The sequence below is a fragment of the Rissa tridactyla genome, chromosome 4 (assembly GCF_028500815.1).
Source record: "Rissa tridactyla isolate bRisTri1 chromosome 4, bRisTri1.patW.cur.20221130, whole genome shotgun sequence".
Lineage (NCBI taxonomy): Eukaryota > Metazoa > Chordata > Aves > Charadriiformes > Laridae > Rissa > Rissa tridactyla.
The window spans coordinates 53,143,024-53,156,627 of record NC_071469.1 but is presented as its reverse complement, the minus strand read 5'-3'; the positions used below and the strand labels follow the sequence as shown (position 1 = coordinate 53,156,627).

Genomic DNA, 13,604 nt, shown 5'->3' with positions numbered 1-13,604 from the left:
TAACACGATCTTTACAGAAGGTACTTTCTTCTTTGAAAATTTTACTAGTGCAAATGAAATCCTGGCCTGGCAGCAACTTCTCTCCTACAAAACCACTGGGCTGAGATCTCACAGAACCAAGTATGACAATTTTGACAAACACAACTTTCCACTAACTATACCAGAGTTTTGGGTCTGTTTTAAGCATTTGAAGAACACGTCAATCGACATTTTGAAATATGTGCTGGTTTATGTAATTTTTTTTTGGAAAACACGTAGCTGAGCTCTTGTTAACTGAGTTGGTTTTGGGTAGATCGTAAAGTAGGATGGATTCACACTTGGTTAAAGCCCCCGAGATCTCTAAAATTGCAGTTCTGGCATTCCCGGTACCTGCGAGGACGTGGCAGAGTAGAGGAGCGTTCTGGGCTGGCACGAAAAGAGGCCACGGGACAGATGCCATGAGCCACGGGGCCAGCAGTGTCCCAGGGGAGTTGGTCTGGTGTCCCCGCACAAGGTCTCACCACCACGGTCCCTCGGCTCCAGGTGGAGGCGGTGCAGGAGATGCCAGGCTGCTGCCTGCAGTCACGGTGCTCTGCAAGGGAAAATCCACAAGTTGCTTGCTCACTATTGGAAAACCAGCGCAGTAAAGTCTATGCCAGCATAAAACCCCTATGTAATGAAAATAAACATCCTCGCAAAGCAATGGAGGCAGAAAGAGCTGGGTTGGTCTCTACCCACCATCCCATGCCAGGAGGACATCGTGCCTGCAGCACGGGCACAGCCAAGGAACAGCAAACAATCATGCTCTCGCAAAGGGCGCCGTCCCACATCCTTGTCCTGATGGAAACCTACCCAACCATGCTGCCCTGCGACCATAAAGACCCCCAGACACAGCACAGCTAAAGAAAAATGGCTGTAGAAAACCTTTTGGCTCAGGACCAGAAGAAACATTTAAAGACTAACTACATTTTTTGCATCTATAGAGGATGCTGCATTCATAAAAAAAAAAAATAATCAAAGATCTTCACAGTACAACAGATTCGCAGGTTTCTTTTAAAAGAAAACTCTCCTTTTGAAAACGCAGTATTTTATTTAGTGATGAGTTTGTCCCCCCACCCCCACAAAACAACACAAACAGTTCATTTGGCAACAGCAATCGAAGACCAAACACCACACTTGACTTCCTCTCCGCTGCCATTTCTGTTGCCTTTTAAAACCATTCTCACGTTGTCGAAGGACTAATTCAGACTTTCAAGTCCCGACTGCAAAATTTCAGCACTTCAGCAGGCGGGTGGAGGGCCGGCTGCTACGCAGCTCCCCGCCTCACGTTGTCTTTCATTTTCCTCAGCCCCCGCAGCTCTTTCTTCAGGTGCTTCACTGCCTGCAGAATATCCTGCCGCTGGGGATCATCCTCCGCTTTCTGGGCGTACAGAAGGAAATGTTTCACAGTTTCGGAGAGCAACGCTTCAGGATCCTCATCCACCCGACGGAGACGCAACATCCTCTCGCAGGCGATGGCGTAGTTTTTGTGCCAGTTCACCGGGTGATTTGGATGAGAGTTGACAATTTCTTTGTACGACTGTTAAAGAGACAAAAAAAAAAAAATGAAAACGGGGGGGACAACACAAATTAATTGAATGGATGGGACCAACAGCTCTTAACAGTGCTTCAAAACTGACTGTAAAAGAACAGATGCTATTTAGAAGGCCAAGTCCAGAGTCGGAGCATTTCTGTAACTCACTCCGTGCAACACGCAATAGTGTGAATCAGAAATCTAAGGGGAAGCTGAAATGTGTCCCTTCCTACAGCAGCTGTTTGCTTAGAAACGTTACAGATGATGGCAATAACCCCACTGCACATTCTGCGCTTCCCTGGGAGAGGTGTTACACCAGGCTGGGGGCAAAAAAATAGAGATCTAACTGCCACGCCTGGAAAGATATTTACTCAATATCTTTCAGGAGATCAGGACATCTTCCACGGGACTTAAGCAGTCTGTTGACTTGAGTGGGAACATTCAAAAGCTCAACAGCAGGCAGGTGCCTGAGAACTTTTCAGCATGGCAAAAATCACAGGAAAATGGGCAAAAGTTGAAAGGAAACTATTTGTTGACTCTTTGCTGGGGTATGAAACACTATTCCTCTCTGCTGACACACACCGATCATTTTGTGCATCTGGTGGCATCTCAGGCAGTCCGGTATTTCTAGAGATACCTACATCCACTTATACAGCAAGGGAGGTTTAGGATGGATATTAGGAAAGATTTCTTCACTGAAAGGGTTGTCCAACATTGGAACAGGCTGCCCAGGGAAGTGGTGGAGTTGCCATCCCTGGAGGTATTTAAAAGCCAGGCAGACATGGTGCTGAGGGACATGGTTTAGCGGTGGTTTTGTCAGTGTTAGGTTGATGGTTCTGAAAGGTCCCTTCCAAGCTAGACGATTCTATGATTCTATGGGTGTTATTCTTTGTTGCGAACTGCAGCATCAGATGCAAGACTGTGTAATGACAGAGGGGAAAAGTGCATAGAGGGGACTTCAGGACAAGCAATCTCTTGGCTTGGGTTTGGAGCCCAGCACAGACAACATAATTATAGCAAAAGCAGGGTGTCGGCTGGTTGGCTTTTGGCATCCTCCGTGACCGAGGGGGCAAATAGGAATGGATAAAATACCTGAACAAATCTCTTTGAAACTGCTGTGCTCCCGGTTTGGATGAGCAAAGGAGAACGCAGATTACAGGACTGCCGACCCATATGAGAACACCATGTCTCTATGGAATCGAGAAATTTAAAAAAAAAAACCAAAGAAAAAAGAAAAAAAGGACAGAGACTAATAGGATCATTTATAACCAAAATATGACTTACGGTGTATGCCAAGGTGTAAAGTTGTGATTTCATTTCCGCAGTCACACTGGCAGTTTCTGCAAGGTCAAATATAAAGAAAGCTGTTTTCATCCTAGAAAAACAAGAAAGACTTCCATATAACAACTGCTTAATGTAACCAGCTCACGTGGTTATACATATCTTCAACATACCCACGTATGGGACAGTACACCAGCATCTCCAGTTAAGTCATCTGTGATACAAACTTCTCTCCGTGATGTGTTTTCTCACCCTATGTCCAAACTACCCTCTGCTCCTTTGAGATACTTGGAGCAAAACCTTCCAGTGAACAAAATCACCACTTTCCTCAAGGACTTTTTGGAGGCCTTGCACCCTTCACCACATTCTGCCAACCTTTTCCTTCCAAAGCGTGGCACATTTAGATCCAATAAGGCCATGCACCATCAAGCTGCCTGCTTTGGTGTGTATTTCCACCCCAGTGAGTTGGCATCACCCACCGGCTGTTGGAAGGGAGCAAAGGAGCATCACCTGGCTTGCCACATCTCCTCGTTGGCAACAGCTTCCCAGGAAGAGGGCTTGAAACTAAATGGGAATGAAAATAAAATTCAGCCATCAGATCCACGTCACTGTGTTTCACCTACCATGCAACCAACCCTTCTAATCCAAGCAGATACAGACCTCCCAGACAGAAGAAAACCCGTCATGAAGCCTATGGCTCTGACAGCAGGGAATTCAGCTCACCCTCAGTCATTCATAAAACTTTATTCTTCCCTCTCCATAGAAGGAGCCTCTGGTCTATCAGGTGTTTCACAGCATCCTAGCTATCCTCAAAGGGAGAGATGCTTTTTACCACCCATCACAGTTCAGTCTATGACATTTAAAGCTTTGGATGTCCCCAGCCCTCAATGTTTTTTGGTTCCCGATCAAGTTTTAAGATTTGTATTGGACCTAATATTTGACTAGAAACGTCCTCTCCATTTTTAACACTAATAAAAATACCACATGCAGATTTGTTATGTTTCAGAACACAAAACATGATTACAGTTCATGTTTAATTTCTCTAATACTGCAATGGACGTGGCAGATGCTGGCGGAAGAATGATGAGCAGGAAGGAGCAGAGTCGAGCCTCTGCCTCGTACCTGCCGTAATCTTCAGTCCAGTTATAGAGATTTCTTGTAAGATGAATCCACTCTTCTGGGTCAAAGACAACATCGGAAGGAACCAGCTTTTCACACGTACCCCACGGCCAAAGCGAATAGCTCCTTCTCCAGGTTGAGTCCCCTTCATGAAGACCTATGCAGACAAACACTTCCTTGCTGCCAAAAAAACCCAGAAAGAACAATCATGAAGCCATGCCAGAGACCACGGGCCACCCCGTGTGCTTGAGCAAACCACGCACCCCACGCCAGGGGACAGGTCTTAAGCAGCACAACATTTTCTGCGGCACAGATACCCGTTCAGACCATTTCACATTGGAAAGAGCATGTCTCTGCGTCAGCCGGCAAACCAGCTCTCCCCCTGGAAGCGAATACCCCATCTGGCACTGCACATCTTGTGCTGCCAGCACAGGAGACACATCCTCTCCCCTGCGTTGGACCTCTCGAAGGTGCCAGAAGCCGTAGGAGAAGCCCGTTTCTTCCCGATGGCACCCGGTAATGCTCTTCTGCCTACCCACACTCGCAGGGCTCACTCTGGCTAGTCTAAATGCAGATGCTATTCTTATTCATGTGAGTATCTAATCCTTTCTCCACTCTTACTAAGCTATTTTTATATGATGATTATTCCTGGAATACATTCATTCTATGCTAATCAGTTGGCCACAATGTTCACGAAGGAGAAGCAGCAGCAATTTGCTCTCCAACCGTCATCATTTTGAGTACACGGGAATGTTCCTTTTTTTTGTGATGAATTGTATCAACAGCAACAAAAAAAATAATCAGTAAATACTCTCTGCCGATCACCGCCTTATTTTTCTTTCCTAAAAACCAAACCGACCTCAAAACAACAAGCAACATTATATCCAGATGGAGTTACTTCTGCATAGATATTTGCTTTAATTGCAAAAATAATCTCGCCACCGGGGAGGAAGTCAGTGGAGAAAATTGGTCTTTTGGATGCAGTACCAAGCTCTTCCATAAACAATTTCAAGAAAAAAAAAAAGGTCGAAGAGTCTAGGAAAGCTGTTACATATGAAAGAAATGCTTACTGTTTATTTACTTTGAGGAAACGATGGAGATTAAAAGCTAGCGTCCCATCGGGTAATACTCCTTCCACAGGATTCCACCGGTTCCCAGGAAAATAAACGCCAGGTAAATGCTTTGCCAGCTTGGGTAAATACCATTCATAAGTCATCATCTATCACCGAAAACATAAGCAGAATTAAAACAAGAAACAAAGATTTCATCCATTTTACATCCAGAAGCTGCAGCAAATGGTTTCTGCAGGAGGAATGACTCTTTTTGCTCAGTCATTTGGTTTGGTTAAATATGAGGTGTTGGGGGTTGGGTTTCCCAACAAGTCACAAACTCTTGTGGCACAGCCAAGTGCAGGGACTGATGTGGAAGTGTCAGTGTCCCCTTCTGTAAGGGGGATATTTCTTCTCCAGTTTCTCAGGAAAAAAAGGAAAGAGTGCAAACACCACCCAGGGACACGCAGCACCTCTGTTTTAATGTAAAAAACTAGACGCAGAGATCTGCAAAACCACCAAGATAACAGAGGGGATTCAGGGAATGAGGCTTGGCATCATAAATCCCTTGGGAGAAATCCCAAAGCCACATTGCCCACGGGGCAACTGCTGAGCTGCTGCCCTCCAGGCTGCTCCCAGAAGCCTTCTGCTGCCGTTATTTTGGGGCAAACCCAGAAAACAGCGGGGACAAACCTTCCTCAGCCAGGCAAACATCGGCCCTGTGCCATGTCTGGATATCTGTCATGATGAAGAACTTGGGCTTCCCCTTCTCTTTACCCGCTACTGGCTTTTGGGGCTTGAATGGGACTTGCACACCATGCTCTGTCCCACCCACAACCCTTTAAAAAAAATCAATTTTATTTCTGTATCATTAGTTCTATTTGAACAAAGAGACTCCCTCAAGAAGAGAAAGGAACAACTGAACTTTTGTTTCCTGTTTTTAAATCTGCCTGTTACTTCTTTTAATATTACTTTCTCAACCTACCTCCTGGTCCACTAAGGTGATATCTGGCCTCATCCCTTCACAATAATGAAGATAACGAAGAGCGTTCCCGGGTAAGTCTCCTCTTAGCAAGATCACTGCACCCGTCGGCATGGAGGACAGCAGATTCCTTGCAAACTTATCAACAACATAGTTGTTGCTCTGATCACAAGCGCTTAAGAGAACAGATAAAAAATGGTATCTTAAACACAGGTATTTGCATGGCTTTGCGTATCTTCAGAAGAATTTTATGCAACAGGCATTGACAGGTGAAGACTTCTGCCCTGGTGAGATCTTGCTGAAAAGCATCATGTCCATTTACAGAGAAATCAAGATGCAGAAACGAGGCATTTACACTACAGCCTCCCAGAAAACAGCACCAGAAACATAAGCCACTACGGTTTTGCCAAAATACACACTTATTGCATGCCTTCACCTTAATTCTGATTATTTTCTTGGGCTAAACCTAAAGACTTACTAGTTGGAGCTGAAAGCACCAGTACAATGATGGTTCTGTAAAGCATTTGAAATCATCCCCATCCTTCAAATGCTTTTAATCAAGCACTAAAAAGCCATGTTTTTGTAGCATCAGGCAGAAGTAGAATCACATTACCTGAGATTAAAACCTTTTCGTTAAACAGTCGTGTGTGCACACACTCCAGGTATGGACTCAAGAAGGGGACACTCCATGACACGGCTCAGGACATGCGCTATGACTGGCTCAGCTATGGACCAGCCTTTGGGAAAAGATGTGTGTATGAAGTTCTGTGTGTTCTACACTTCACCAGTTGGCCAACCTCTACCTGAGCACCCCTACTGCTACACTGATCCCTACCCAAGCCACTGCAGAATCTTTGGTGTGGTTATGGGATAAGGAAGCCCTACACTACAGAAGTAACTCTTCAAAAAGAAAAAAAAAATGTAAGAAAAAACCCAGGGCACAAGGTTTCCTGAAGCAAAACAGGGGAAGAAGGTGACTGTTCACGTCAAATGAATTCTGCAAGCCTCCTTAGGAAATAAAAAAAGATTGACGAGTTTCTTTCATTAGAAGTTTACGTATCTACACAGTTTTCTTCCTTCAATCTACACAACACCCCCATTTACAGCCTGGAATTGGTGCTTGGTGATTTTGAGGGAGATCAAACAAAGGAGTCCCGCAGACTGTGGCCACACAAGCTTAGGTGGGATGTGAAAAGTGCCTTTCCCACTTCCAGACAGGGACAGAAACCCCAGGAGCAGGGCTGGGGGGTTTAGAGCATCGCCCCATCTGTGCAGCACCCCGCAGCCCTGCAAGGCTGCGCCAAGACACGTGCCCGGGGGATTCGTTACCTGTAATTTGCCCAAATTTGAGAAGTGACAAGAGCGAGAGCGGAAAGCCACTCCATCCACGGCATTGCCCGGCTGGCCTCCAGCACGGCGTTCCCAACCGAGGCGAGCGCGGCCAGCCCCAGGCCCGCCAGCACAGCCACCACCGCACTGCTCTGCAGCCAGAACCGCTCCACCTAGGGAACAAAACCCCACAGACCCTATCTCTGTTGCCCCAGCTTTAAGGAAAAGGGAATAAGTAGTTGTATTTTTGCACCTTGAGCAGCTTCAAGGCAACCACCTGCTCCTCACGAGGCAGTTTTAAGGCTTCTTCCAAAAATCAACATGCCAGAGGAATTTTTGGAGTGCAACTTACCACGCCCAGAAACAGAGGTTTTGTAATATCCAAATTTGCTCTCCAAGCGAAGAAAAGGGAATAAAGGCAGAGCATTCCAGCAAACAGCCAGATCACAGGTGATTTCTGCTGCTTTATCCTATTGAAAAAAAAGAAAGTAGCACTCTAGCAGCACAATGAAAAAGAAGACAAAAGTTTTATGTGCTTGAGAACCACTCTCTCTCTGCATACCTTTAATACAAGGAGCTGATGAGCCTTTCTTGACCTTTGCAATTTATGAAAAATTCAGTTTTCAAAAGCACAAAACCATCAGGCTTTCAAGATTTTTAAGCCTGCCGTCTACAAAGCCACAGGGTTATCAGGAGCAGGGATATTTCGCTCTTAATTAGTAGATGACCACAGAAATTTTTGCATCAGCAAGCAGAAGGTAAAGCAAACTGTGCGTGTGGTCAGTAATAAGAAAGTGCATGTCAAAACAAATATTCTCTTCCAACTTACGGCAGTGCTGTGCTCACACAGGCCATGAGCGCCAGGGCGAGGACGGGAAGGGAGAGCTCCGACTTCATCTGCGCCAGCTGGAAACTGCAGAGAAATCAGTGCGTGGATGCGTCATCCCCAAATCACAGAATCATAGAATCATGTGTTGCGTTGGAAGGGACCTTTAAAGGTCATCTAGTCCAACCCCCCTGCAGTAAGCAGGGACATCTTTAACTAGATCAGGTTGCTCAGAGCCTCATCCAGCCTGGCCTTGAATGTCTCCAGGGATGGGGCCTCCACCACCTCTCTGGGCAACCTGTTCCAGTGTCTCACCACCCTCATTGTAAAGAACTTCTTCCTAATGTCTAATCTAAACCTGCCCTGCTCTAGTTTAAAACCATTGCCCCTCAGCCTATTGCCACATGCCCTTGCAAACAGCCCCTCCCCAGCTTTCTTGTAGGCCCCCTTCAGGTACTGGAAGGGGCTCTAAGGTCTCCCCGGAGCCTTCTCTTCTCCAGGCTGAACAATCCCAACTCTCAGCCTGTCTTCATAGCAGAGGTGCTCCAGCCTTTTGATCATCTTCGTGGCCCTCCTCTGGACCCACTCCAACAGGTCCATGTCCTTCTTGTGCTGAGGGTTCCAGGGCTGGACACAGTACTCCAGGTGGGGTCTCATGAGAGCAGAGTAGAGGGGGAGAATCACCTCTCTCGATCTGCTGGCCACGAATCACCCCTTGCACTCAATCAAAGTGTCAAGAGAAGCAGGGAATAAGCACAACATAACATCTTCCCATTTGGCTGTGATTAAGTCTATCCGAAATGGGAACAAGCTCACTTTACATGTCAGGATTTTGAATGAAAAATCACTGGGGAGGGGGATCCAACATTTTTCCTTCGATGGCGAAGACAGACGGACACGCTTGCTGTCCCTGCGCCAGACACACACGGCCCCAGCTCTGGTCCAAGCCGAGAAAAGGCAGGACAGGAGCCACTTTGGCCAAAATCACAGCAACAGCAACAGGTTTCTCTTCACTAAAAGGCACAATCAAGATTTTACTCACACCAGCATCTCTCTCATACTGGATCCTGTCTCGGACTTGGCCTAGATTAAGAAGAAAGAAAACCCATGAGAAACCCACACGTTGATTGTCATGTCACTGGGGCAAGGAAAAGTCTTTTCGTTCTCTGTTTGCAGAGCCCTGACCAGTCAGGGCTCCTCAAAGCTCCTTCAGGTGGTACCCCAAGGTGGTCACAGGGAACAGCAATTGCTTAAACCAACAAAAAGACAGCAAACTCTATTAAAACCTTCATTGCAAGATTCTCTCCCATGTTCTTGTTTTACATTATGCCCCTGTGCAGGGGTTACCACCTGGATAAGCATTTTTACGAGGTGCTACCAACCCATTAACCTGTGACTCGAGCACATCATATGGCTTAGCTATGATCTCTCCTATATCATAGAATCATTTAGGTTGGAAAAGACCTTTAAGATCATCGAGTCCAACTGATCTAACACTGCCAAGTCCACCACTGAACCATGTCCCTCAGCACCACATCTACGTGTCTTTTAAATACCCCCAGGGATTGTGGGTCAACCACTTCTCTGTTCCAATGCTTGACAACAATTGCAGTGAAGAAATTTTTCCTAATATCCAATCTAAACCTCCCCTGGTGCAATGTGAGGCCATCTCCTCTTATCCTAGATATCTGCACGGTGCAATTATTTTCTGGGACATCTCCCCACAGGCTGAAACAAGCACATGAGCCTCAATTCCTGCTTTCTTACCAGATTCGTCCCTGTCCCCTCTGCCCTGATGGAGGCAAAGCTGTATGAGATTTATATGACATATATAAGAATTCTCATTGCAGAGATCTGCAATGCATGGCACAAGTCCGGGAAAGAAGTCATTCTCGGTGGAGGTGAGGAATTACCTCCATAGGTGCTTCTTGGAAAAGTGGTGGCTACCAGATAAAAGATAAGGTAAACGGAGCCAGGTGGTCTGAAAGGAATATTTAATCTCAATAAAAATGGAACAGTTAATTGCAGTCAAGATTTAATTATAAGATAAAAATGTTAGAGGATGGAGAGCCAGCCCACAGCTCCTGAAGTACCACTGCTACCTCTCTGTTCCTTGCAAAGCCCCACCTTGCTGGCAGCCAACAGCTTCTGGCCCCAGACACATCCCTCGCTGGAGATGACATTTCTGATCCTGCTTAGAGGTAGAACCCTCTCCCAAGTCTTCTCTGTTTTATTTTGACCCTGCCTGCCCTTAAAACGGAGCCGTGGGATGCAAGGGCTGTCCGTCCATCCAGGCAGGGCTCTGGCGTTAACCCAACTGGTGTCGGGACCAAACGCTTGGATTTTGCTGCATTTATTGCCTCTGCTTCAGATGAGTTCATCATAAATGTGATTTGTGGTGTAGGATTACACGCAGTCCATCCCTAAGCCTCTTGAACATCAACTTGAATTCATCACATTTGATGGAGAAAGGAGTTAAGGGATTTGCATGCCTTGGTATTGCTCTGCCCAACGGAGGCTCATTCTCAGGAGATGGCTGGGAATAGGACAACAGGGGAAATCTCAGAACTCCTTCAGAGGGTGGATCTTATCTCGGAAGGAGTTTTGGAAATATTAAGTGCAGCAGCAGGAATTACCAAATCTTTTGCCTCACATCCTACAACCATCCAGCTCTCGGAGAAGGCTGTAATAGAATGGCAACGGTGCTCACTGCATCACACTGGCTGGATGTGGGGGCTTAATTTCTGAGGACATGGGGCTTCAGGACCCCAAGAAGTGACCCAATATGTAGACCGTACTTTTTTCTCTGTTTTCCCCCAGTGGTGCGACTTCCCAGCCCTCTGCACTGAAATCTCTGAAGCAGGAAGGACATAAAGGGTGCTGGGCGCTTACTTTCCTTGGGTGGCCAGAGCCAAACATCTAAATCGGGGCTGGAGGAGGCCGATGCAAACCCTACGCTCTACAAGAAACCATGCAATACCTCCCTCCCTCGGCAAGAGCACAGACCTCAAACCAGAGGTTTCTGAGACCCCTCAAACCTACCATTCATTTAAATTCAACATTACTAAGAAGTAAGTGAAGAGGAATCTTTTCTAAAGGTACAGCAATGAAAACTGCTTATGAGTAGTTAAATAGCTGAGCTTAAAATGAATTAAAAAAAAAAGACAATTATTTGTCTTAAAACAAGAAAAACACAAAATCAATGTCACCATCTCCCTCTTAGCACAGTTTGCTCTTTGGGCTCTTACAAATACGAGACGCCCGTACAGCTCCCAGTAAATAACACGGCTCGCCCTGTAAGGGCAAAGAGAATTACTTCTTTGCTTTCCCAGCCACGTGATCCATTCCCAGAAAACCCGACAGATTAGAAGGCCAAAATCAGAAATAAATTTTTAAAAAAGAAAACATTGTCAATTTTTGCCTCTGCAAGCCATTAATTGTCACAAATAGAAAGGTTCTGCTATTGCATAAGTTAAAATAAAGTCATTTAGAAAATGACTCTTATTTACCAGATTGAATGTCCCATATTCTTCCCTGAGAAAGTGGGTCAAAAATCCTTGAAAAGTCGTCTGGTCTCCCCATGTCCAACGGGCTCGATTGAGGTAGGACGAAGCCGGCAGATAGAGATAAGGCAGCAAACCAGCCAAGAAGCATAAACCCAACTTCAGCAAATGGCCTAGGGACAATTCCTGCACCAAAATATGTCATATTGCATAACAATGTTTATTTTAGTTTAATCACGCTGGAACTTCAAGAACAGATAAAGAAAAAACATCAAATATATTTACACAGAGCTGATCTCTCAATTTATAGTAAGTCCCTACAAAATGCTATGTTAAACCTTACGATTTTGTGGATTACTAGGAAACTGCATCAAACTGATCTCCTTTGCATGGCAGGGTGAAATTTAAGTGAAGCAAATAATATTAGCTAGGACTCATGAGTATCATACTCATTGCATCTTTCACATTTAAATCATGGCATGACATGCATAGATGGCTGAAGCACTGCAAGGCTGAGATAACCCACTTTGCAGCGATTAAGAGTTGGCTGGTATTCCATCTGGCAAAAAAAAAAAATTTAAAAAAAAAATGCAGCTCTAGTACAACTACACACACCATCACCATCATCAGGAGTCGGTTCTGCCATTTACTTTATCGCGATTACCCTGGCTAAATTGGATAGACCAACTTTTGGGGTGGGATTTTTCAAGACTGCCTAAGGGGTCAGGAAGACAAGACTTTCAAAGGGACTTCTGTGCCTAACTCTTTTAAGTGCTTTGGAAAATCCCACCCTAGAATATTGCACGCTTGCATTATCGTTAGCCACCGCCCTGTCAATCAAAGAGCTTCTTCGGCAGTTGGGGTTACGGGGAAGAGGCACCATTCAGAGTGATGATCTACAGAGCAGAAAAAGTAGCTTGATAACGGTGGTGGCCACAGTTCCTTCAGAAGAAAGCTGGCTCTTTTTTACTTAAAAAGGCACTGTTTTCCATCAAATATCCTTCTTATTAGGTGGTTTTCTGCAGCCAGCACTACTGGGCTGTCTAAAGTATTTCCCAGGAATATTATATTGGCACAGGATTGTCCTTGCTGGAAATCACAGAGGTCTCTGGATCTCCCCGGTTAAAAAAAAAACCCAAAAGCTCTGTTTAAAGAACACAAACACATTGCAGAAGTGAGTCTTCATTGTGTTAAAGGAAATATATAGACAGAAAGGGGTTTGCTGGAGACGCTGAACAGATTTTGGATCAAGCTTCTCTGAGTTGCATCTTCTCTCTTGCAGCTCACATGCTTCACTCCGGGCTTAGTTATTATACCCTGTACCATTACCCGGAATCACATCTGATTTATCAGGTCACGGGTGGAAAAATACAGTCAGGACTGGCCCAGCAGAAACCTGCCCAACTGTCACCTTCAGGGTGGCAAAAGAGAGGGGGGGAGTAGATGGAGGCTTCTCAGGGCCACTTGCAATGTGATCAGTGCATCTGCTCTGTTTGATTGAGATGTGCAGTTTTCAGGCAAAGTAGAGTTTCTACAACATGTCTGCATCCAGTCTTATGCACTGACTCACAGAAGACCACCTACAAAAGACAAGAGCACTGCAGGACCCCTGAACGTCACCCAGGAGCCTCAAGCAGATGGGTACGTATCACCTTCATAAGCCAGGCATGCAAAAAGGTGTTTTCACCTTCTTACGCAATGAGCAAGTTTAATAAAGAGGGGTAGAAGGAGGGACATCTTGAGAACGAGATCTCCAGTAGGAGATGAAAGGGACCTATTTGACTGCACAAGGGGCTTGCAGTTTCACCAAAGGTCAGCCTTCCTTTGTCTTTTCCACCTGGCACGGGCCAGGTGCTCTTCACCTGAGAGCTGATCTCTTGTAGGAGTCTCAAGTCCTGGCTGCATCAGAGTTGGAGGCCACCGAGCCCGGCACATCTCAAGGAGATGCTGAAGATGACTTCCC

At 45.7% G+C, this 13,604-nt stretch overlaps 1 protein-coding gene across 3 annotated transcripts in view; it reads right to left on the bottom strand.

Moving 5' to 3' along the window:
* Positions 1-922: 922 nt before the first annotated feature.
* TMEM260 (transmembrane protein 260) overlaps positions 923-13,604 on the bottom strand; it is a 36,439-nt gene continuing 23,757 nt past the window's right edge. Inside the window, exons 6-16 of one of the 3 annotated variants that reach the window (XM_054200525.1) lie at positions 11,648-11,827; positions 9,181-9,221; positions 8,142-8,225; positions 7,665-7,782; positions 7,313-7,485; positions 5,987-6,158; positions 5,023-5,171; positions 3,956-4,132; positions 3,344-3,397; positions 2,837-2,927; positions 923-1,558 (exon numbers count right to left, since the gene is read on the bottom strand). In XM_054200525.1, coding sequence (XP_054056500.1) covers positions 1,286-1,558; positions 2,837-2,927; positions 3,344-3,397; positions 3,956-4,132; positions 5,023-5,171; positions 5,987-6,158; positions 7,313-7,485; positions 7,665-7,782; positions 8,142-8,225; positions 9,181-9,221; positions 11,648-11,827 — 1,512 coding nt within the window. In that variant the 3' untranslated portion in view covers positions 923-1,285. Of the gene's footprint in view, positions 1,559-2,836; positions 2,928-3,312; positions 3,398-3,955; positions 4,133-5,022; positions 5,172-5,986; positions 6,159-7,312; positions 7,486-7,664; positions 7,783-8,141; positions 8,226-9,180; positions 9,222-11,647; positions 11,828-13,604 lie in introns of those variants that run through there. The other 2 variants (XM_054200526.1, XM_054200527.1) reach the window with 2 other exon arrangements.